Source organism: Canis aureus, chromosome 5, assembly GCF_053574225.1.
Source record: "Canis aureus isolate CA01 chromosome 5, VMU_Caureus_v.1.0, whole genome shotgun sequence".
Taxonomy (NCBI): domain Eukaryota; kingdom Metazoa; phylum Chordata; class Mammalia; order Carnivora; family Canidae; genus Canis; species Canis aureus.
The window spans coordinates 37,174,725-37,201,626 of record NC_135615.1 but is presented as its reverse complement, the minus strand read 5'-3'; the positions used below and the strand labels follow the sequence as shown (position 1 = coordinate 37,201,626).

Genomic DNA, 26,902 nt, shown 5'->3' with positions numbered 1-26,902 from the left:
AAATGACTGAGATACAGCAGCAAAGCTTCATAGTCTTCAGAGAATACAAAAGTCTTTAACCCATAGAATAAAGAGCCTTGAGTTTTCTGCATTTAGGATTATAATTCATGAAACAAACAAAATAGCAATGATTAGGATAATACATAAGAGAATCAAGTATGAAATAAGCTAGCTAAGTTGTACATTCTCACAGGATTTCTGGGTTTCTTATCTTATAAAATGAATAAGGCAGGTAAAATGCCTGGCATAGAGTAAGCCTCTATTACTGATGCAAATCACTCCATTAACTATGAGATGTAAAGTTTTAGAGCCTTATACTATTTCTGTATACTTGTCTTGGACATCACTTTGATTGCATACAGTCCTTTCTGAAGTATGAATAAACCATGAGGCAGGGAAATAGGTTAGATAAATCAGTATATAGAGGGTACTTACTGAAGAGATGAAAAGCCCTATTTGACCTCTTTCTCCATGTCCTCAATACTTTATCTTTTAAACCCTCTAATTTTAAATACTATGACAATTGACCAAGAAGAATGATGGGCATCAAAGACAGAATATAGTCTATGGAATATGTTTAGAATATAGAATATAGCCTAGTCACTTGTTACTCAAAGTGTGAGCCAAGAACCAATGGCATAGGCATCACCTAGGAGCTTGTCAGAAATGCAGAAGTGCTCCACTCTGTACCTACTGGCCAGATTTTGATTTAACAAAATACCTGTGTGATCTAATGAACATTAGGGTTTGAAAAACACTGATCTGTGGTTTATTTGGAAATGTACTGATTTATCATTTTTTTTCCATTCACCATGACTTAATTACAACATGGCTTCTCATTTAAAAGCTGAAATAGTTTTCCCACTTATAATAAGATCCACAGTTTTCTTAAGACCTCTTTATAAGCCAGCAGAACCCTCTTGGATCCATTTTCCACAGTAGCCACAATGACCTTAAAACATTTTTTAAAATATTTATTTATTTGACAGAGTGTACAAGCGGGGGTAGGAGCAGAGGGAGAGAATCTCAAGCACACTCCATGCTGAACATGGAGCCCAACCCTGAGCAGGATGCCATGACTCTGAGGGCATGACCTGAGCTGAAACCAAGAGTTGGACATTCACCTACTGAGCCACCAAGTGTCCTTGATCTTAAAGTTTTAGTAAGATGATACAATTATCCAGCTGAAAACTCCTCAGTAGCATCTCACTGCTCTTGAAATAAAATACCAAATCCTTTGCACAGTATCTAAATCCTCATGTCTTCTCTTGACACTCCATTATAAGGTATGGTCATCAGCCAAGCTTTCTTGTGCCCCAGAGCCTTTACAAAGGATACTCCTCTCCTAGGAAAGCTGCTCTCCCCTCCCTCCCTTTGCTTTGCTAATTTCTATGAATCTTTCAGATCTCACTTTAAATGCTATTTCCTAATAGAGGTCTTCCACTAAACTCCAGTTAAAACCAGGATTCTTTGTTATATTCTCAGAGCACCTTATATTTTCCTTTGTTGAACAATTTTAGAACTTAATATTTTAGAATTTAATATTTCATAATTTTTTTCATTTATTTATGATAGTCACACACACACAGAGAGAGAGGCAGAGACATAGGCAGAGGGAGAAGCAGGCTCCATGCACCGGGAGCCTGACGTGGGATTCGATCCCGGGTCTCCAGGATCGCGCCCTGGGCCAAAGGCAGGAGCTAAACCACTGCGCCACCCAGGGATCCCGAATTTAATATTTTATAATTATTTATTGTTTAAGCATAATGTCTGCTTCTTCCACTAAAAAAAAAAAAAAAGCTGTAGGAGGTTGAGACCATGGCTGTTTTGACAACCACTTATATCCCTGGCATCTAGTACAGTAGGCACTTACTACTGAGCTTCTCCCTCCCCCTACTTTATTAAAGTATACTTGAGGGCAACCTGGGGGGCTCAATCATTTAAGCATCTGCTTAATGAGGGTTCTGGGATCGAGCCCTAGGTTGGCTCCCTGATCAGCAATAGAATATACTTTTCCACCTCCTTCTCTCCCTCCCTGCCACTTGTGTTCTCTCTCTCTCTCTCTCTCAAATAAATAAAATCTTAAAAAAAATAACTGACAAATATAATTGTAAAAATTTAAGGTGTAAACATGGGGACACCTGGGTGGCTCCGTGGTTGAACTGCCTTCGGCTCAGGAAATGATCCTCAAGTTCCAGGGTCAAGTCCTGCATTGGGCTACCTGCATGGAGCCTGCTTCTCCCTCTGCCTCTCTCTCTGTGTCTCTCATGAATAAATAAATAAAATCTAAAAAAAAAAAAGGTGTAAACATGATGTTTTACTATATTATAAAATAATTACCAGAACATAATTAACACATCCATCACTGCCATCGGTTACTGATGTGTGTGTGTGTGTGTGTGTGTGTGTGTGTAGTGAGAACAATTATGCTGAGTGAAATAAGTCAATCGGAGAAGGACAGACATTATGGTCTCATTCATTTGGGGAATATAAAAAATAGTGAAAGGGAATAAAGGGGAAAGGAGAAAAAATGAGTGGGAAATATCAGAAAGGGAGACAGAACATGAGAGACTCCTAACTCTGGGAAATGAACAAGGGGTGGTGGAAAGGGAGGTGGGCGGGGGGTGGGAGTGACTGGGTGACGGGCACTGAGGGGGGCACTTGATGGGATGGGCACTGGGTGTTATGCTATATGTTGGCAAACTGAACTCCAATTAAAAAATATGTACAAAAAATTGATTAATTTTAAAAAAGATACACTCTCAGCAAATTCCAAATATATATTACAGTACTGTTAACTACAATCAATATACTATACATTAGAGTCCTAGAATGTATTCATCTAGTAAATTTGACCAACATATCTCTATATCTAATGCTTATTAACACAGCAATCTTTATGCCAGTGGCCTAGTAATCAAAAAATGCACTAAGGATTACATACAATCAATTTTATGCATTCATTTTCCCTAAGTGTATGCATTTTTTGGAAGATACAGTCACTCTTTCAAGCTACCAGTAGGCCTAACGAAACTATTTCTTAACCTAATTATTTGAAAAACAAAATACAGTTTGCTAAAGAGACAAATAAGGTGTGGTAAAATTCACACTAGAGAAAAAAACAAAGATAGGATTGGATGCTTTATGTGCTGCCTTTATTAAGGGCAAATGGAAGCACTAATGTTATGGGATCAACACAATTTTACGATATCCTTTCTTTCTTTTCTATAATTTTTTAAATGAATATTTCATTTATTTATTTATTTGAAGGAAAGAAAGAGAACACAACCAAGGGGAAGGGCAGAGGGAGTGGGGAAACCAAATTCCCCGCTGAGCAGGGAGCCCAATGTGGGGCTCAATTCCAGGACTCCAGGATCATGACCTAAGCTGAAGGCAGATGCTTAACCAACTTAGCCACCCAGGTGCCCCTCTTTTCTATTACTTCAAGAGAGCTTCTGATCAATGAGATACAGCAAAGACAATTTTATTTTATTTTTTAAGATTTTATTTATTTATTCATGAGAGACAGAGAGAGAGAGAGAGACAGAGACAGAGATACAGGCAGTGGGAGAAGCAGGCTCCATGCAGGGAGTCCAACATGGGGCTCAATCCTGGCTCTCCAGGATCACACCCCTGGGCTGAAGGCGGTGCTAAACCGCTGAGCCACCCGGACTGCCCAAAGACAATTTTAAAACAGAAAGTAAATATATTACAGTTGTCAAGAATGAAGCCTAAATGTCGAAAGACCTGAGTTTCACTACTGGATATTATACTTAGTGGCTGTGTAACCATGAAATTCTTATTTTTTTTAAATTTTTATTTATTTATGATAGTCACACAGAGAGAGAGAGAGAGGGGCAGAGACATAGGCAGAGGGAGAAGCAGGCTCCATGCACCGGGAACCCGATGTGGGATTCGATCCTGGGTCTCCAGGATCGCGCCCTGGGCCAAAGGCAGGCGCTAAACCGCTGTGCCACCCAGGGATCCCCGAAATTCTTATTTTTAATTTCTTTTTAATTTTCTTTATATATAAAATGGGAATAATAATAGCACCCCTTAACACAACCACTGACATTTCAAACTGTTAATATTCTAATAGCTTTATACTTATCACAGAGTTCACCTAGACAATGATTTTTAGTAAATTTATAGTTATGCAGTCAACACCACAATCCAGTTTTACTATATTCCCATCACCCCAAAAATGCCTTAATCATGTCTGCAGTCAATTCTTGCTCCTTACCCCTAGCCTCAGGCAACCGCTGAGTCAAAAAACCCAAGTCCAGGGTGCCTGGCTGGCTCAGTTGGTAAGGCATGCAACTCTTGATCTTGGGTTTTGACTTCAAAACCCCACATTGAGTGCAGAGATAACTTAAAAGTAAAACCTTCTTTAAAAAAATCCCCAAGTCATTCTTAACATCTTTTTCTATATTCCCACATTCAGTTAGCTACCAAGACATGCCAATGCTTACTATGTCCAAAATGTATTTTGACTCTATCAATTACTTTCCCTCTCTACTGCTACTACCTAAGTCAAATACCTTAAATACTGTCCTATGACTGGTTGACTAATTTGTAAGGCCAATGAAAAATGAAAACAGAGGGCTCCTTGTTTAAAAATTAAATATTTCAAGACAGTAACAGCAGGGCATTAGCCAAAATTCAGGGCCCTTCTAAGAAAGGGGACCGATGTGACTGCATAGATCATGTTCACAAAGCTGGCTTTGCCTGGCACAGAGGAACCTCTCCAAAAACGTGTCCTAATATCTTTTTTAAGCATTGGGTAACTACATCATCATCATCATCATCTTCATATTATTATTATTATTATTATCATCAACGTATTATTTATAAAACAAAATGTGTCCTAATATCTCTTTTAAATATTAGGTAATAAATCATATTATTATTATTTATATTATTCATATATTGTTTATATTATTTATTCTCAGAGGATCAGTAATATCAGAAAATCCTGCTCCTGGTACTGCTAAATTATTGCATTCAAGGAAGTTGTATTATCCCCTTAAAATCCTAAATATCACCTAGTAGTCTTTCAATTTAACTTAATTTGCCTAATTGAGAAATATTCTAAGGTCAAATTAAGGCATCACTTAAGGAGAACTAGTATAAAAACAGATAACCAATAGATTCATTAGACATGTACCACAATTTACAGAAGTTGGTGAATAAGCTAGAGTTTAGCCATAATATTTACCTGATGTTTATTTACATGAAAAAATATCTTGCATACTTTGATTTGAAAAGATCTATGAATCTTAAGAATAAGTTTTCTAAGACCTTCATTCTTTCTCCCCTCAGAACAAGAAGAAATTATCTCATCAATAAAAAACAAAACACAGGATTATAGGGGAAAGGAGGGAAAAATAAAGTAAGATGAAATCAGAAAGGAAGACAAACCATAAAAGACTCTTAACTCTAGGAAACAAACTGAGGGTTGCTAGAGGGGAGGTAGGTAGGGGGGATGAGGTAACTGAGTGATGGACATTAAGGAAGGATCTTGATGTAATGAGCACTGGGTGCTAGATGCAACTGGTGGACCACTAAACTCTACCTCTGAAACTAATACACTATATGTTAATTGCATTTAAATTAAAACAATATTTTGAAACTATAGGGGCACCTGGGTGGCTCAGTTGGTTGAGCTGAGCATCTGATTCTTGGTTTTGCGTCAGGTCATAATCTCAGGGTAGTGAGATTGAGCCCCGCTTGGACTCTGTGCTCAGCAGAGTCTGCTTAAGATTCTTTCCCTCTCCCTCCACTACTTCCCGCCCCTCCTCCGCTCCCCACCCCCTCATGCACACATGAATGCTTCCTCTCAGACAGAGAGAGAGAGAGAGAGAGAAAGGGATGGATGAAGGGAGAGGAAGAAGCAGGGAGCCCGATGCAGGGCTAGATCCCAGGACTCTGAAACTATGACCTGAGCTGAAGGCAGGTGCTTAACCAACTGATCCACCCAAGTGCCCCTAAATAAAATCTTTAAAAAACATTTTGAAACTACAGTCAGTGATTTCGGAGATCAAAAGTTTAAGAAAAAAATATGTTTAACTCTTCACCCATTTGAATGCTAATCTTATCTAGTCTTAATCACATTAGTATTCTCTTACTGTTTATTAGAAACTCAAACATGACAGGAAACCACCTGCAAAATAAACTCTCCTTAGAGAAATAAAATTTGTTTACTTTTTCCTCAGCATACTATTATATTTTTATCTAAATTATTATCAGTTCTCACCAATATAGCCTTGTATGATTGTTTATTATTTAATGAAGTAATTCACTTCAAATATATTGATAACTTTAAGAAAGTGTAGCTTTTTGACCTTTAAGCCTTCTATCAATATAGAAGTTTAGTTTAGAATAAAGATGCTATTTCAAATCACTGAGACAAAGATGAATTTTTAAATAAATAGTACTGAAGACAATCAGACAGCCAGTTGAAAAAATAAAAGAAAATTAGATCCATACCTCAGTACACACTAGAATAAAAGCCACACAGATCAAGGACCCAAATGTAAAAACCAAAAATCATATGAGTACTAGAAGAAAATTGAATTTTTCTATAACCCCACTGTGGGGCAAGGCTTTCTCAGCATGACTCAAAACCTAAATGCAATATGAGAGAAGACTGATGAATTTGATTAGATAAAAATAAAAAGGAAAAAAGGCTGTACTGCAAAAAAAAAAAAATACCCTAAACAAAGCTGAAAGACAAATGACATACTGGGAAAAATATTTGAAACTTCTGTCTTGGGCAAAGGGCTAATATCTCTAAATATATAAATAACTTTTTTAAAATTTTAGGACAAGACACTAAAAAATCACATAGGAAAATGATAAGACATGAACAATTTTTAAAAAGAGATAGACTCTTAAATAGCTGAAAAGATCTTTAAATTCAATCATAACGAAAGAAACTCTAATCAAAACTCTTGAGATTTTTAAAATAATCACACTGGCAAAAATTTAAAAATCCTGACAACATAATCTGTAGAGGTGGCTACAGGAAAATAAGTATTCTCATCTACTGGTAGGAACACAAAACAGTACAACCTATATTGAAGGAAATAGTTATAGCTAATGAATCTATGTATGCATTTACCCTATGACCTAGTAATCACACTTTTAGGAATATACCCTGAACATACACCTCAAAAATTATAAAAATGCATATGTATCAGGTTATTCATTACAGCATAATTTGTAATTGCAAAAAGATTAGAAATTACCTAAATGGCAAACTATAGATTTATTGAATAGACTATTACATGTCACTATAATAGAGTTTAATGAAGCAATTAAAAAATGAAGATCTCTATAAATTGATATACAGTGATTTCCAGGATATAATATTAGTACAAAAAGCAAAGTGATAACTTTTGCTTCTGATCATTTTGCTTCTGATCATAGAACTAGCTGTACCATTATAAGCAACTTGAAAACTGATGAAAATATGTGGAAAAAAATGCTTTTTAGACAGTGGCTTAAAAGGAGTGGGAGACCAAGAGAAGAGAAACAAGTAAGGTGAGTCCTAGGATCTCTAGCATTTTGCCTGGAGGCAAAATTCAGATCATGGGGCATAAATGGGGAAACCCAAAAATAACAAAGTAGCCTTGCTAAATTCAGAAGTAGAAATGAGAGTTTGGGAAGACTGAGGCAGCTAGAATTTGTGGAACAGAGAATGGAGCTATGTAAAGAACTCTGGAAGTCTGGATAAGGATCCCCTGAGTCTCTGGATGAACACTAACAGAGCATGCATAGACTGATAATTTTCCTGGAGCTAGGCAAAAAACAAGGAAGCTATTAGCTGAACAATTTCTGGAGTTCACACAGGAATAGTAAATATTTGGATTTCATTCAGCCAGAATATAAAAATCATGATGAACAGTCAAAAGAAAGATCACAACTTAGTAGCAAGCTAACTAGCCCAATGCAAAGGTTTCTGTAGACCTGTCCTAACAAAATTTAAAAACAAGCCTTGAAAAAATCAACCAGATCTGCAAATAACTACCTTCAAACAAATTTCAATACTTTTTAAAGACAGACAACAAAACCCAAATATTTAACAATGCAGCATTTACATGGTCTGCTATCCAACAAAAACATTACTAGGCATGTAAATAATCAGCAAATGTGACTTAAAGCCAGGAAGAAGGAGTGCCTGGGTGACTCAGTTGGTTAAGTGTCTGCCTTTAGCTCAGGTCATGATCCCAGGTTCCTGGGATCAAGCCCCATATTGGGCTCCTTGCTCAATGGGGAGCCTGCTTCTCCCTCTCTTCTGCCTGCCACTCCTCCTGCTCATGCTCTGTCAAATAAATAAATAAAATCTTCTTTTTAAAAAAGGAATAAAATCATCACTAGAAATGACAGAAGTAATTAAATTAGCAGACAATGACCTTAAGACAGCTATTATGGAGGGTGTTAATGCTGAGTGAAATAAGTCCACTGGAGAAAGAAAATTATCATATGGTTTCACTCATATGTGCAATATAATAGTGAAAGGTACCACAAGGGAAGGGGGGTAAACTGAATGGGGAAAAATTAGAGGACAAACCATGAGAGATTCTTGACTCTGGGAAACAAAGGGTTGCAAACGGGGAGGTAGGTGGGGGAATGGGGCATTGGGTGACAGGAGAACATGTGATGTGATGAGCACTGGGTGTTATATGTTGGCAATTGAATTTAAATAAAAAAACAGCTAACATGAATGCTTTCAAGAATTTAGAAAAACATGAAGACGATAGAAATGAAGAGAAATCAAAGAATTAAATGGAATTTCTAAAAGTGAAAAATAACATATATGAAATGAAAACTTCACTAGATGGGATTAACAGCAGCCTAGACACTAAAGAAAATCACTGAACTTGAACACATAGTAACGGAAATTATCCAAATTGAAAAATACAGAGAAAAAATACTGAAAATTCAGTTTCAGCAACTTGTGGGAAAATATAAATTGGTCTAACATAAGTAAGATTGGAGTTCCATAACTGTGCATGTGTCTGTAAGAATATTTGAATCTAGCCCAAAACTTTCCAAATTTATTTTTTTAATAATAAATTTATTTTTTATTGGTTTCCAAGTTGCCAACATACAGAATAACACCCAGTGCTCATCCTGTCAAGAGCCCCCCTCAGTGCCCACCACCCAGTCACCCCCACCCCCTCCCTCCTCCCCTTCCACCACCCCTAGTTCGTTTCCCAGAGTTAGGAGTCTCTCATGTTCTGTCTCCCTTTCTGATATTTCCCACCCATTTCTTCTCCCTTCCCCTTTATTCCCTTTCACTATTATTTATATTTCCCCAAATGAATGAGACCATATAATGTTTGTCCTTCTCCAATTGACTTATTTCACTCAGCATAATACCCTCCAGTTCCATCCACGTCGAAGCAAATGGTGGGTATTTGTAATTTCTAATGGCTGAGTAATATTCCATTGTATACATAAGCCACATCTTCTTTATCCATTCATCTTTCGATGGACACTGAGGCTCCTTCCACAGTTTGGCTATTGTGGACATTGCTGCTAGAAACATCAGGGTGCAAAACTTTCCAAATTTAAAGAAAAGTGTAGATCCACAGACTCAAGAAGCTCAGTAAGTCCCAAGAAGGATAAACACCAAGAAAAACACAGTAAGGTCCACCATAATAAAATTTCTGAAAATCATAGATAAAGAGAAAAATTTAAAAGCAGTCAGAGAAAAAGAAACATTAGATACAGAGGAACAAAAAAAAAAGAAAGACTGTAAACTTCTCATTACAGACAACAGAAGGCAGAATAGAGAAAAATAATATCTTCAAAGCACTAAAAGAAAAAAAGTCAATCTAGAATTCTATATCCAGCAAAAGTATCTTCAGAAATGAAGGTGAAATAAAGATTTTTTTTAAACAAACAAAAAAACAAGAAGATATGTTACCAGAGGACTATACTGCAAGAAACATTAAAGGAAGTTCATTATTTTTTTAGATTTTATTTATTCATTCATGACAGACACATAGAGAGAGAGAGAGAGAGGCAGAGACATGGGCAGAGGTAGAAGCAGGCTCCATGCAGGGAGCCCGACGTGGGACTTGATCCCAGGTCTCCAGGATCACACTCTGGGATGAAGGCAGTCCTAACCTGCTGAGCTACTTGGGCTGTCCTAAAGGAAGTTCTTTAGTCTGAAGGAAAATGACACCAGATGGAAACTTGGATCTATGTAAAGTGACAGAAATGGTAAAAATGCAGGTTATGGGGCACCTGGGTGGCTCAGTGGTTGAGCATCAGCCTTGGCTCAGGTCATAATACCAGAGTCCTGGGATAGAATCCCATATCAGGCTCTTTGTGGGGAGCCTGCTTCTCCCTCTGCCTATGTCTCTGCCTCTCTCTCTGTGTCTCTCATGAATAAATAATCTAAAAAATGTAGGTTACATATGAAAAACTTCTCACTTTCTAGTTTCTTTAAAAGATAATTATTTAAAGCAAAAATAACAACAACATATTGTGGGGCTTAAAATATTACACAAATAACGTGTGAGGCAGTAACAGTGTACACATACACAAAGAGGGGAAAAATGGAAGTATAAAGGGCACCTACATTATATGCAAAGTGGGTGTAATATTAGTTTAATTATATTTATGGTGATAAGCTAAAGGTGCATAGTATAAACTAGTATAAACCCTAGAACAACCACTTAAAAATTAAAGAGCATATATATAATAAATTAATATCAGAGACAATATGGAATACTAAGCAATACTCAAGGCATGAGGGACACCTGGGTGGTTCAGTGGGTTAAGCATCTGCCTTCAGCTCAGGTCATCATCTCTGGGTCCTAGGATCAAGCTCTGCAACAGGCTTCCTGCTCAACAGAGAGTCTGCATCTCTCTCTACCCCACTCTTGGCCTCTCCCCACTATTCATTTTCTCTCTCTCTCAAATAAATAAAATCTTAAATAAAATAAGGCATGAAAAGGCGAATGAAGAAATAAGCAATGGATGGGATAAGAAGAAAACAAAAAGTAAGATGGTAGACATTAAATATAAGTGATCTGAAAATTCTTTTTTTTTAAGATTTTATTTATTTATTCATGAGAGATACACACAGAGAAAGAGGTAGAGACACAGGCAGAGGGAGGAGCAGGCTCCATGCAGGGAGCATGATGTGGGACTCGATCCCAGGACTCCAGGATCATGCCCGGACTGAAGGCGGTGCTAAACCACTGAACCACCGGGGCTGCCCTGATCTGAAAATTCTAATTAAAAGTAAGAGAGGGATTAAAAAAAAAAAAGCAAGACTCAATAATATCCTTCCTAAAGAAAATGAACTTTATATATAAAGAATGGGAAAAGATACCAGGCAAATGCTAATTATAAGAAAGCTGGAATGGGGGCAGCCCGGGTGGCGCAGCGGTTTAGCGCCGCCTGCAGCCCAGGGCGTGATCCTGGAGACCCTGGATCGAGTCCCACGTCAGGCTCTCTGCATGGAGCCTGCTTCTCCCTCTGCCTGTGTCTCTGCCTCTCTCTCTGTGTCTCTATGAATAAATAAATAAAATCTTTAAAAAAAAAAGAAAGCTGGAATGGCTGTATCAATATCAGAAAAAAGGAGGCCTTAAGAAAAGACAGACTAGGAGAGGTAAAGAGAAACATTCCAAAGCAACAAAAAAATAAGTTTATCGAGTATGAAGATTTAACAATCTTAAATGTCCTTTTACCCAAAGAAAATTACAAGAAACAAAGAAGAACCTTGTATAATGATAAAAGGGTCAATCCTCTAGGACCACATAGCCATCTTAAATGTGTACATACCAAATAAGAGCACTTCAAAATACATGAAGCAAAATCTGATAAAACTCAAATGTAAAATAGATTCATCATTAAAGTTGGAGACTTCAGCAATCTGACAACAACGGACAGAACTACTAACAAGGATATTGAAGAAGTGAATAATACTTGATTAAACTCTTTTTCAACAATTGACAAAATTATTAACTAGAATATAGAAGTTAACAGCACCATTAATTAACAGGACCTAACTGACACTTATAGAACCCAAGTTCCACCCAAGAGCAGAATTTATATTCTTCTCAAGCACCCATGGAACACTCTGATCATATCCAGGATAAAAAACCCCAAATCTCAAGAAACTTTTTAAAAACAGAAATCAAACAGAATATATGCTTTGACCATACTAGAATTAAACTGAAAATCAGTAACAGAAAAGTAACAAGAAAATCTCCAAACAGTTGGAAATAAAATGACACAGTTCTAAGTAACCCATGGGTCAATGAGTAAGTTTCAAAGGACAATTAACAATATATTGAACTGAATGAAAATGAAACTACACTTATCAAAATCTGTGTGTTGCAACTAAAGCAGTTCTGACAGGGAAATGTATAGCACTAAAGATAAAAGTTTTCAAATTAGTCAACCATGTTCCCAAGTCAAGAAACTTGAAAAAGAAGAGCAAAATAAACACAAAACAAGCAGAGGAAATTATAAAAAATATAAGATCATAAGTCAATGATATTAAACTTCTAGGTATAAACCCAGGAGAAATTAAAACACGTTCATACAAAGACTTGCAACAAATGTTCACAGCAATATTTTTCATAACAGCCATAAACTGGAATCAACCCATATATCTATCAATGGACGACACATGGATAAACAAAATGTGGTATAGCCATACAATGAAATACTATTCAACAGTATAAGCAATGAAATTCTGATACCTGCTATAATATGGATGAATCAACAACACTGTGCCAAGTGAAAGAAGCCAACATAAAAACTATACATTGTATGACTGGATTAATACGAAATTTTGAGATAAGAAAAAAACTATACAGACTGAAAGCTGATAAGTGGTTGCCTGGGGCTGGGGGTAGAAATTGACTACAAACAGACAAAATGGAAATCTTTGGGTGAAGAAAATGTTCTAAAACTGGACAGTGGGGATGATTGTACAACGAAATGAATTTATTAAGATTTGTCTAGCTATACCTTAAAATGGGTTAAGTTCATGATATGTAAATTATACCTCAATTTAGCTATTTAAAAAGAAACAAATCAATAAAACTTAAAATAGAAAAAATCAATGGCACAAAAAGCTGGTGCTTTGTAAACTACTAAAATTAGTAAACTGATTAAATGACAAACTCTATCAAGATGGAGAATCTAGGGGTGCTTGGATCACTCAGTTAAGTGGGCAACTCTTGGTTTCAGCTCAGGTCATGATCTCAGGCTTGTGGGATCTAGTGCCGTGCTGAGCTGTGCATTCTGTAAGGAGTCTGCTTGACAATTTCTCCCTATGTTCCTTCTTTCCACTCATATTCTCTCTCCCTCTCTCAAATAAATCTTTAAAAAAAGGATGGCCAATTCAATATCCACAGTGAAACAGGGGCTATCACTACAGACCCCATAGACATTAAAAGGACTATAAGAGAAAATTATGAACAACTATATGCACATAAACTCAACAATTTTGATAAAATGGACCAACTGCTGAAAAACAAAAATTGCTACAATACTAACTCAATATGAAATAGATAACCTATAAAGTCCTACAGCTAGCAGACAAATTGAATTCATAGTTTATTATTTTTTTAAAATTTATTTACTCATGAGAGAGAGAGAGAGAGAGAGAGAGAGGCAGAGACACAGGAGGAGGGAGAAGCAGGCTCCATGCCAGGAGCCCGACGTGGAACTCGATCCTGGGACTCCAGGATCGCACCCTGGGCCAAAGGCAGGCACTAAACCACTGAGCCACCCAGGGATCTCCGAATTCATAGTTTAAAAATCTGCCACCCACCCACCAAATTTTACAGGCCTAGATGGTTTCACTGGAGAATTCTTCCGAATTTTTAAAGAATTAACACCAATTCTCCTCTAGATAAGAGGAGAAAATGCTTTCTTTTTTTTTTTTTTTTTAAGATTGATTTATTTATTTGAGAGACAGAGCACATGCAGATGTGAGGGGAGGGGTGGAAAGAGAGAAGCACACTCCTTGCTGGGCATGGAGCCCAAAGAGGAGTTCAATCTCACAACCCTGAGATCATGACCTGAGCTGAAATCAAGAGTTAAATGCTTAACTGACTAAGCCACCCAGGCCCCCTGAGAAAATACTCCCTAATTCATTTTATGAATCCAGTTTTATAATACCAAAGCCAGACAAAGGCAGCACAAAAAACTATAAACAAATATCCCTCATAAATATAAAGTCCTAATAAAATATAAGTAAATGGAATTCAGCAACATGTAAAAAGAATTATACAGCATAACTAAGTGGAATTTATTCCAGAGATGCAAGGCCGGTTCAATATTTGAAAATTAATTAGTATATTTCACCATATCAATAAGCTAAGGAAGAAAAATTACACAATCATGTATCATGGTGCAGAAAAAGTATGTGACATAATTCAACACCCATTCATGATTTAATAAAAAAAAAAAGAAACTTAGAAAACTAAGAACAGAGGAGATCTTCCTCAACTTAATAATGCACATCCACACAAACCTATAGTAAATGTGATACTTAAGAGTGAAAGACTAAATTTCCCCCCTTAATATCAAGAAGAAAACAAAGATGTCCATTCTCACTATTCTTAGTCAACGTAATACTAGAAATTCTAGCCAATGCAGTAAGGCTAGGGGAAAAAAAAGACACACAGATTAGAGGGAAAAAATAATACTGTCCCTATTTGCAAATGACACAATTATGTACAAAGGAAATCCCAAAGAATCTGCAAGAAAATTCCTAGAACTACTAAGTGACTGCAGCAAAGTTACAGGATACAAGATCAACTTATGAAAATTTATTTTATTTCTTTTTTTAAAAGACGTTTTAATTTATTCACTTGAGAGAGAGTGTGCAAGAGAGAAAGAGAGAAAAAAAAGAGAGAAAGAGAGCAAGAGCAGGAGCAAGGGGGAGGGCTAGAAGGAGAGGGAGAAGTAGACTTCCTGCTGAGCAGGATGCCCAAAACAGGGTTCTATCCCAAGACCCTGGGACCATGACCTGAGCTAAAGGCAGACATTTAACTGACCAACCCACCAGGTGCCCCAAAATCTAGTTTATTTCTATACACAATGGTTGAACATGTGGAAACTAAAATTCAATGCCACTTACAATTGCTCAAAAAAGTGAAATTCTTAAGCATAACTAACAAAATATGCACAGAACTTCTAGACTGAAACTAAAAATTCTGATGAGAGAAATAAAAGAATATCTAAATAAACAGAGAGAAAAACAATATTCATGATTCGGAAGAATCAACATAGTAAAGATGTCAATTCCTCCCCACCTCCACTTTGAGCTCTATGTTTAACACAATTCCTCAAAAGATGAGCAAGATACTTTTTTGTACTACTAACAAATTTATTCTAACATGTACATGTAAAGGAACAGACTCTAGAATAGCTAAAACAATCTTGAAAAAGAAGAATAGAGTGGGAGGGATTACTTAAACCAATCTCAGATTTACCATATAGTTATAGTAATCTACATACAGAATGTGGAATTAGAAAAGAAGTATGCACACAGTTCAATAAAACAGAATAGAGAACCCAGAAGTAGACCTACACAGGTATGGCCAACTTATTTTTTAAAGCCATAAAGAAGATTTATTGGCTTACATAAGCTTAAGTCCAGAAGTAAGTAGGTATCATTAGTTTGATGCAGGGTCATAAACACGTCATGAAGGACCTGATTTCATTCCTTTCTTTATTTAACATACAAAAGTATTCTTCAGGGGCGCCTGGGTGGCTCAGTCAACTAAGCATCCGACTCTATCTCAGCTTTGGTCATGATCTCAGGGTTGTTAGATCAAGCCTTGTGTTGGGCTCTGCACTAGATGTGGGCCATGGATAAGATTGTCTCTCTCTCTCCCTCTAACTTTCCCTCTCCCTCAAACAAAACAAAACAAAACAATTGCATTCTTCATGGTATAACTTCATGCTAAGGAAAACTGCCTCCTCTTATCGTCTTACCATGACTGCCACCAACTCCTACATATTTCCATGTCCTGATTATTACAAAAGCATCCTCCTCAAATCCCCAGTACACCCTTGCCTACACGTTTGTTTAGTCAAACGATTTTTGACAAAAGTGCAAAAGGAATTCACCAGAGGAAGGGTAGCCTTTTCAACAAATGGTACTGAAACCACTGATCATTCCTAGACAAAAAATCTCAACCTAAACCCCACACCTTATACAAAACTTTTTTTTAAAGATTTTATTTATTTATTCATGAGAGAGGCAGAGAGAGGCAGAGAGAGAAGCAGGCTCCATGCAGGAGCCTGATGCGGGACTCAATCCCGGGACTCTAGGATCACGCCCTGGACCAAAGGCAGGTGCTAAACCGCTTGAGTCACCCAGGGATCCCCTTATACAAAACTTAACTCAAAATGTCAACATAAAACTTTTTTTTAAGATTTTATTTATTTATTCATGATAGTCACACAGAGAGAGAGAGGCAGAGACACAGGCAGAGGGAGAAGCAGGCTTCATGCAGGGAGCCCGACGTGGGATTTGATCCCGAGTCTCCAGGATCGCGCCCTGGGCCAAAGGCAGGCGCCAAACCGCTGCACCACCCAGGGATCCCTCAACATAAAACTTAAAGCAAAAAAAACTTTTAGAAGATATAGGAGAAAAATATTCAGGACTTATGGGTAGGATACCAAAGCACAATCGAAAAACTTAACTGATGAGTCACCCAGGTATCTCTATAAACTCTTAAGTTGAATATAAAAAAACAAAGAAGAAAAAAAGAAAAAATTACAACTTCTTCTCTTCAAAAGAAACCACTAAGAAAATGAAAAGTCAAGTCAGTCTTTAAGACAAGTCACAATTTCCACAAAACATGTATGTGACAAAGAAGTCACATCCAGAACATATATTTAAACTCCAACTCAGTTTTAGGAAGACAAATAACTAAGTTAAAGATGAACAGAAGACTTGAATGGACACTGCAAGAAGATGACACACAAATAGTCCACACACACATGAAACATGTTCAATATCTTTAGTTAACAGAAAAACACAAATTAAAACAACAATGAGGTAGTACTACATACCCACTAGGATGGCTAAAATTAAAAAGGTAAACAATAGGAAGCATTGGTGAGAACATAGAATAAGTGAAGTCGTCATACAATGCCAATGGGAAGGTAAAGTGGTATTACCACTTTGAAAAATAGTTTTGCAGCTTTTTATAAAGCTAAATATATAATTTCCATATTATATGATACAGTAATTGTTCTTTTAGGTATTTCCCTGAGAAACTAAAAATATGCTCACAAAAATATTTGTATACAAATATTCACATAAACTTAACTAAGAATAACACCAAACTGGGAAACAACTCAAATGTCCATCAAGAGGTGAATGTATAAACAAATTGTGATATACATATACGATGCATTATTTTCATTATTTTCAGAAACGAGCTAATACGTGCAACAAGGTGAACCAAGCTCAAAAACATGCAGAACAAAAGAAAACAGACACAAAAGAGTACATGTTATAGGATTCCATTCAGATGAAATTCTGAAAGAGACAAAACTAATTTATAGTGACAGGAAGTAGATCAGTGGTTGCCTAGAGCCAGGGATGTGTGGAAATGATTGTGAAGGGGCATGAGAAAGCTTCTGAAGGTTACAGAATTGTTCCATATTTTGATTGTACAAATGATTACAATGTATAAACGTTTGTCAAAATTCAATGAGCTGTGTAATTTTTAAAAGTACATTTTATTATATATAAATTATACCACAGCAAAACTGATCAAAAATTATTTTAAAACAAAATGCAAAAGAGTATATATAGGTATTCCTTACTTAGCACAGTAGTGCACAACTGTAAGAATGATTGTAACTGGGGGATCCCTGGGTGGCTCAGTGGTTTAGCACCTGCCGTCGGCCCAGGACGTGATCCTGGAGTCCCGGGATCGAGTCCCACGTCGGACTCCCTGCATGGAGCCTGCTTCTCCCTCTGCCTGTGTCTCTGCCCCTCTCTCTCTCTCTCTCTCTCTGTGTGTGTGTGTGTGTGTGTGTGTCTCATTAATAAATAAATAAAATATTTAAAAAAAAGAATGGGGCAGCCCAGGTGGCGCAGCGGTTTAGCGCCACCAGCAGCCCAGGGTGTGATCCTGGAGTCCCGGGATGGAGTCCCACATCGGGCTCCCTGCATGGTGCCTGCTTCTCCCTCTGCCTGTCTCTGCCTCTCTCTCTGTGTGTGTCTCTATGAATAAATAAATAAAATCTTTTAAAAATTTTTTAAAAATTAAAAATAAAAAAAGAATGATTGTAACTGTAAGAATGACTGTAACTATAAGAATGACCAGACCGAAGCTGTGCAAAGTGATCTTAACAACCAATGGGGTTAATGAGAATTGTTCTGTGACCTTTAAAAAAAGTTTATGAAAACATGAAGCATTCTTATAGGGAAGTAAGAAAAATAGTACAGCTATTATGTATTTAGTACATTATATGAGACAGAATAGCTGAGTTTAATGAGCAACAACTGCAGGCAAATCTTGAACTCTACAGATTTTTCTCTTTGGTATGGATGTAACAATTCTGAAGCTACTTTCTGTGTGCTTTAGAGTTAAGTAAGTATATTCATAATTTGGGGAACGAGAGTTCTCACTTTTGGAAAAGAAAAATACAAAGGTGGAGGGGGGAAAGCTAGCAAGAATCTGAATTGCAGAAATTAATATGAACTCATGATTTTGGAAGTGTGTGTGTATAGATGTGTGTGTGTGTGTGTGTGTGTGTGTTTTGTATGTGTGTTTGTTTCCTAGCTCTATCTACTGAAAAAATCTAGACATAGTGACAGCCCATTAGCAGTAAGCACACCTACACTAGATTTTAACTTTTAATTAATACTTTCTAGTAAAAAGAAGCAGGGCTTTTTGGATAAATGGTTTGTCTAATGACTGGAACAGAAAAAATGTAAGATACTTCTGTAACACCTTGTGTCAGAAAGTAAGAAAGTACTCAAGAAAATGATAGAGGGATGGTGAAAGGGCACAAAGGCATCTTGAAAAGGCCCTCCCTAGCAAAACCATCTGGGATCAAAATAAATCAAAATCTAAAATAAAATCCAGGGATCCCTGGGTGGCACAGCGGTTTGGCGCCTGCCTTTGGCCCAGGGCGCAATCCTGGAGACCCGGGATTGAATCCCACGTCGGGCTCCCGGTGCATGGAGCCTGCTTCTCCCTCTGCCTGTCTCTCTCTCTCTCTCTCTCTCTCTGTGTGTGTGTGTGACTATCATAAATAAATAAAATTAAAAATAAAATAAAATAAAATAAAATAAAATAAAATCCACAATTTGGGACCAAAACAAATAAGAGTAATAATGCTATATAACACACTGAAAAAAAAAAAAAAACCCATGAACCATAATGGAATAAATAAAACAGAAGGGAAAGCTCTTCCTTATAGTCTAAGGCCAACTAATAAATGTAGAAGAAAATATTATAAATGGAGTTAGAAAATTGTATCCCCTTGAGTGTGGGCTGGACTAAGAGACATTCTTCTTTATTTTTTAGGGCAGAGGCGGGGAGGGAGAAAGAGAATCTTAAGCAGGTTTAGCCCACTGCAGATCCCAACATGGGACTCGATCTCATTATTCTGAGAGCATGACCTAAGTCAAAATCAAGAGTTGGACACTTAACGGACTCAGCCGCCCAGGTGCCCCAAAATACACGCATCTAATGAAGTGAATATATCAAAAGTTATTGTATGTCATTTTAAAAATTAGCTTTACAAAAAGATTGTGGCTTTCATCTTGTTTGCCCATTACTTGCTCTCTCCATTACTTGCTCTGACAGAATCCAGATGTTCTATTTTGAGCTGCCCCTATGGAGTGGTGCACACGGCAAGGAAGTGAGGGTTATAAGGCCCTCTAGCAGATAGCAAGCAAAACAATGAGGCCCTCAGTCCAGTGACCCATGAGGAACAGAATCTCTACAATAACTGTGTAAGAGAGGTCAGAAGTGGATCCTCCCTTGTTGAATCTTCAGATAAGAATCCTAGCTGACACCTTGTTTGTAGCCTTAAGAGAAACTTTGAACAGAGACACCCAGCAAAGCCATACCCAGATTCCAGATCCACAAAACGTATGAGATAATAGAAATCTGTTGTATTAAGATACTAAATTTTGTGGTACTTTTTTGCACAGCAATGGATAGTTACCAAAAAATGTCTTAATTAAATATTATCACAAGGAAACAAAACAAAACAAAATTAAAGGTATTCGATGAATCAAAAGACTTTCAGTGTTAGACAAAACAAAGCAATGCTGAGCTTTAACTGTCAGATTAAAATGAACTAAGGAAACGTGACAACTAAATGAAAAATTACTGTGAAGTATTGGTAAAGTTTGAATGTAGACAATAAATAAATATTCTATCAATATTAAACTCTTATTTTTATTACTATGATTCAGGTATATAAAAGAATGTCCTTGTTCTTTGGAAATACACCATTAAGTATTTAGGAATAAAAGAGACATGATGTCTACAACTTACTCACAAGTGGTTCATAAAAAATAGTGTGTGTACACACATATAAATACATATACACATGTACACAAACATACACATATATATGAGAATGATAAAGAGAATAAAAAGAATAAAAGAAATGTAACAAAACGTATATTAACAATAGGTGACTTTGGCTAAAGGATATACAGTTCTTTGTGCAATTCTTGAAACTCTCCTGTCAATTTGAAACTATTTCAAAATAGTTAAAAAGAAAACTTGCTGTGAAGGCACCTATCAACATTACAAACCTATTTACTCTTTGACTGACCCAGCAATTCTAGTTTTGGGAATTCATTCCAGATATATACTGCACATGCACAAAATAATGTAAATACAAGACTATTCAGTGCAGTTGTTTGTGATACTCAAAGACTGGAAACATCCCAAGTATGAACTTATTTACCAGGATACAGATAAATAAGCAGCACAATGGAATACCAGGCACCTGGTTTTTTAAAAAAAACTTTCTTAGGTATTAATATGGAAAGATTTTTAAAGCATACATTGTAGAGTCATGAAATCAAGATAGAGAACAGTATATCTTTTTTTGTAATAAAAGTGGAAGAAAAATATATCCATATTTGTCCCTAACTGTATAAAGAAACGCTGAAAGGATACTTAAGAACGAATAAAATGTATAGGGGCAGGAGGAAAAAGAGGTAGAAAAATAGGTCAGGAATGGGAATAAGACAATATATACCTATTATACATCCTTTTCTGAACCATGTAAATATGTTTTTTATCACAAAATAGAGGAAAATTGCTAAGACTGGGGTATATGGCAGACATAAGGACTCAACTGAAAAGGTGTACCTGAAATATTAATTGGAAAAAGCAAGTTGCAGAATAGTATCCTTACTATGAAATGATCCCTGTTATGCAAAAAAGCATACGCACACCCATACATACAAAAAAATACTTGTGAGTATACATAATCAGATATTAACGGTAATGATGTCTTGGTGGTGAGTCTGGAGGCAAGACTGGGTGGGGGGGACTCTGATGTTTTATTTTTTTAGTCTCTTTTTAAATTGAGCTATTGTTCATAGACAGTGAAGAGCAAGGATCTGAGTTCAATGAGTTTGGGCAAACGTATACACCCATATAATCCACTATCTATCTACCATCATTAATACTGTTGGTTTCAACTGAAAATGCTTTATTACCATTAATTTATTCAGGAAATACTCACTTAGAGCTTAACAATGTCAAGCACTATTACAGGCCTTAAAAATATAGCATGGAAAAAATAAATCTTTGTCATGAAGGAGCTTATATTCGTATTAGGGAGAGGAAGATAACACATTGAGGAAGAAGCAAACGTATGTCAGATAACAGCCACAGAACAAAAATTACTACCTTTTTTTAAAATTGGAGTTCAATTTGCCAACATATAGCATAACACCCAGTGCTCACCCATATTAATACCTTTTTAAACATGGTTACTAAGGACCATAAAGGATGCCTAAGGCATGTACAGGTTTATCTTCCATACGCATTTATAATACTAAAGTCCAACAATTTTATTATTATCGCTATGTATCTCTTATCACAAATGTTCCTTATCTGAAATTTTACTATTTGTAAGCCAACAATAGATAGTGGAAAAATACTAGGCTTAAAAATTTGCATGAAAAATATACAATCAGGGAAGCCCAGGTGGCTCAGCGGTTTAGCACCTGCCTTCAGCCCAGGGCCTGGTCCTGGAGACCCGGGATCAAGTACTGCGTCAGGCTCCCTGCATGGAGCCTGCTTCTCCCTCTGCCTGTGTCTGTGCCTCTCTCTCTCTCTCTCTCTCTCTCTCTCTCTCTCTCTCTCTCTGTGCATCTCTCATGAATAAATAAAATAATAATAATAATTTAAAAAAGAAAAATATACAATCAAATGAAAGAAAATTAAGCAACAACAAATTAAAACAGCCTGGTAAATTATAATCCAAACACAATCCCAGGTTGTGTGCAGAAAAGAACTCGGCATCAGAACTAGTCTAAAAAATAGAATGAGCATGAATTAAACACTGAGATTGGGATCCCTGGGTGGCTCAGCGGTTTAGCACCTGCCTTTGGCCCAGGGTGTGATCCTGGAGTCCCGGGATCGAGTCCCACGTCAGGCTCCCTGCATGGAGCCTGCTTTTCCCTCCTCCTGTGTCTCTGCCTCTCTCTCTCTCTCTCTCTCTCTCTCTCTCTCATAAATAAATAAATAAATAAATAAATAAATAAATAAATAAATAAATATTTTTAAAAAACCCACTGAGATTCTCTGCATAACAGAAGTCTCTAATTGTGAAAAAGTGATAAGAAAAATAAAGCAAAGGGGAAGCACTGTGATGAGTCCCAAAACATACCAGTGTAGAGCTACCAGGAAGCTTATCATGCTCAGGCTGGTAAGGATCTACCCATCTGAATGGATTATCACAATGGAAGTAATCAGAGTAAAAGAATAGTTACCTTATGTCCAACCACACTCTTAGTATCTGTACTTGGATGTTTCACAGAATCCCAAACAACTTGTTTACAACTCAACTCCTAATTTCTGTGTCATCTACCCTTCTCTAGTCTTCCACAACTTACAGATGGTACCTATGTCCATCCAGTTCATTAATTCACAAATATGGAAATGATTATTAATCCCCCTCTCTTTCATCCACTGTATTCATTCAGTCAACAATATTTAATTTTAAATCTACCAGTGCCAGCTGATCTTTCCAGGCACTGAAGTATATAAATAAAGGAAATAGTCCCTGACCTTAAGGAGTTTACATTTCACCATTCCACTATTGTCTTGTTGTATCTATTTCTTAAATGTATATCCAATCCATCCATTTATTTCTACATCCTCTGCCTTCCCTTTAATCTGACCCAGCACCATTTCTTATCAGGAATATCACCATAGTCTCCCATCAGTTCTCTCTACTTCCATTTGTTACCCTCATAAATCATTTTTTCCACAAAACCACCAGAGAAATCTTTTTAAAAATTCAAATCATATCTTGCCACTGCCTTGTTTAAAATGATTCAAAAGCTCCTAAGTACAAAAGTACTTAAATAAAACTCAGAATCTTTAATATGGTTTACGGGACTCTGTCTTGTAATTGATGTACCTCATCTATTTATTTAACACTTTTAGCCTCCCCAGCCTTCTTTTTCAATTGCTCACCTTCTTTTTAAAGGATCTTTTCTTTTTTAAGGATCTTTACATCTAATTCCTCTGCCAATTTCTCCCTTAATCTCCTTGTTACCTAGCTACACTCTACTCATCTTTCAGATCTCATGCTAAATTTATCAATTCCTGAAAGAACCTCTCCCTGACCCTCCCAGACTAGGGTAGGTTCCCTGTTACAAGCTCTCTTAGCATCCTTGTTTTTCTCTTTGGTAGCATTTATCAGACTTATAAAAGACCACAGGTTATAAAGGGATTCATTATGTCAGGAATCATATCTGCCCTATTCATTAGTGCACCCTTGCAACCTAGGATAGTGGTTTGCAAGTAGCAGGCATTTAATAAATATTTGTTATATAAATGAACAAATGATCCAACCACTGCTAGACATGGCGCAGACACTAGTGTTTACTCTGTTTTTGGATAGGCTCTTCCAACCTATCTATTTCAGAGAATGGATGCCTAAATTTACGTATTAGTGGTCTAAGCTTATACTATACTCTTTTACATTATATTCACACACTAAGAAAATAGAGTATGTTATACTCCTTGTTTTTCAGAACCATATGATTTTGTTGATATTCTTGATACAAAAAATCAAGTTTTTCTGTAAACCAGCAATGATCAGAAAATGAAATTAAAAAAATTTTTACAATAACATCCAAAGCCATAAAATATGTAGGAATAATTTAATTAAAGATATATGACTTCTATATTAAAAACTCTGAAACACTGCTAAAAGAAGTTAAAGAAGATCTAAATACATGGAAATATAATATCATTCTCAGAAGCTGTAAGTCTCAATATTGTTCAGATGACCTCTCTCCCAAAAGATTTATAGATTCAATGCAATCCCATTCAAATTTCTTGCAGGCTTTTTCTCTCCAGAAAGTAAGAAAATTATTTTTATTTGGAAAGAGAAAGGATCATGAATAGTCAAAAAAGTGTTGAAAAACAAGAAAAAAGATGGAAGATTTGCCTACCTGACTTCAGGACTTACTATAAATCTTTAATAATTAAGACAGTGCAATTGTGGCAAAAGGACAAAGATGCCTACAGCACATCACAGGGAGTCTAGACCCATTTGTATCAAATGATTTGCAACAAGAGTACCAAAGCATTTTAATAGAAAAAGGAACATCCTTTCAACAAATGATGTTGGAGAAACTGGGCATCATACAGGGACCAAGAATCTTGACTCCTACCTCACTGAATTACTACCTCATATCACGTGCAAAAGTCAGTTTAAAATAAGGTAAATAGAAGAGTCAATAGATGTCAAATAAGTGCCCTTTGCTCACCAGGAATATTCAGGGCCTTCCCTAACACAGTGCTAGAGAAAATACTACACAAGATAAAACCAGTATATGCAAGTGAAACATAGTTGTTGAGATGCTTGCCTTTTCTTGATTTCCTAGCTTTAGCAAACTCTTCGGTGAGCAGTGGAATCCAGGTTGAAGACTCCTTATTACCTAATTTCTCGAATTCCTTTTAGAGATCAACAGCCAGGTAGCATTTACAATAAAATAAACATAGCTTAAACAGACAACAGAATTCACATCAATAAGGAATCCTACCATGACTAACCAATCAGACACAGGTTCCTTATTACCCACTTTACCTAAGTTGCACTTTCCAACAGTTGATATTTCTTTTTCCTTTTATATTTATATAATTTTATATTATATATTTATAATTCATTGTTATATTTTAGACTGCAATCTTCCAAACCACTGACAGGGATATATAACAAGGAATTTTATATGTAAATATTATTCTATAATTTTACAAATGTTTGTAAAGTGTAAGTTGAGTGAAATGCTATGCCAACATTATTTAGATCCACCTGATTACATGGAACAGCATTCTGCGCTACCTCAAACTCACTTTAAGTATCCAAATTGGCCACAAAGGAATAAGAGATACTGCTGTTGGGTCCCAGATCAGGACTTGAGCTGCAGACTTGAGCAATGGAGGTGCTGGGAGGGCTGTTCTTGGCCATGTGGACCACCTAGGAGGCCTGGTGGAAAACTGGCTTGTTGCTGATGTCACCAAGGTGTAAAGTGGCATTTCTGCTAGGGGAGAGGTGACTTGTTTGTCCGTGGCCATGATGGGAACATTGTACCCTATATTTCCATGTATTTAGATCTTCTTTAACTTCTTTTAGCAGTGTTTCAGAGTTTTTAATATAGAAGTCATATATTTTTAATTAAATTATTCCTACATATTTTATGGCTTTGGATGTTATTGTAAAAATTTTTTAAATTTCATTTTAAATTTCATTTCACTTGTACCCTAGGGTCAGCTCCCCTGTCTAGGGCCCACCCCACCCATTGCAAGCATGTAGTAATTACTGGTAGAAGATTCGATTCTGAATCTATACCAGACATGTGACCTCCCTATTTTCTACTGAATCTGGATCCTGTGTTTATTTTTTTTTTTTAAGATTTTACTTATTTATTCATGAGAGACACACAGAGAGAGGCAGAGACATAGGCAGAGAAGCAGGCTCCCTGCAGGGAGCCTGATGCAGGATTTGATCCCAGGACCCTGGGACCAGGACCGAACCAAAGGCAGATGCTCAACCACTGAGCAACCCTGATGTCCCTGAATCCTGTGTTTTAAACAGAATCATTACTGTCAAAAGTGCAGACTCTTCAGGAATCATTATTGAGATAGAGGTAAAAATCAGCTCTGGGACTTTGTCATTATTATCCAGAATTTTGATCTCAACTACACTAGGCAACCGGTCCTCACCTCCCACCATTCCTTACTTCCAAAACCATGGAACATTTTTATATCTCATCATAGCCCAATGTACCTAAAGTTTTCATTTTGCCTGGATTGTGATCAAGACCAAATTGGATACGAGTACTCTGGACTGCAAAGACATATCTGATCTCACATTGCTACTCTCATATGAGCAGTGGTCCTTACCCTCACCATGGAGGTGCCCAGGAGGCATGTCTTCTCAAAAGCTGACCCCATATACCTTCTGGCTGAAACTGAGGAGCAGATGCATCAACTGCTTCCAACATCAGTATCTTCTGTAGGTTCTATAACAAATCTTGCCCCAACCTGGGTCAATTCAGATATTTGAGTCAGTAACACTACCAATGAGCTGGAGAGTATTATCATTTGCATCTTGCACATCTATATTAATGTGGAAAACATTTAAAGGGTTTTCAACTACC

The 26,902-nt window shown here is 36.7% G+C and overlaps 1 protein-coding gene across 16 annotated transcripts in view; it reads right to left on the bottom strand.

Moving 5' to 3' along the window:
- Positions 1-26,902, bottom strand: part of LOC144313998 (protocadherin gamma-C5) — a 183,459-nt gene that overhangs the window by 32,113 nt on the left and 124,444 nt on the right. The window contains exon 2 of one of the 16 annotated variants that reach the window (XR_013379632.1): positions 26,646-26,786. The exons of 13 other annotated variants lie outside the window; for them this stretch is intronic. Coding sequence is in view for 2 of the 3 variants with exons in the window: in XM_077897582.1 (XP_077753708.1) it covers positions 26,730-26,786 (57 nt within the window). In the remaining variant the exon portion in view is untranslated. Of the gene's footprint in view, positions 1-26,645; positions 26,787-26,902 lie in introns of those variants that run through there. 2 more of the 16 variants (XM_077897590.1, XM_077897582.1) reach the window with 2 other exon arrangements.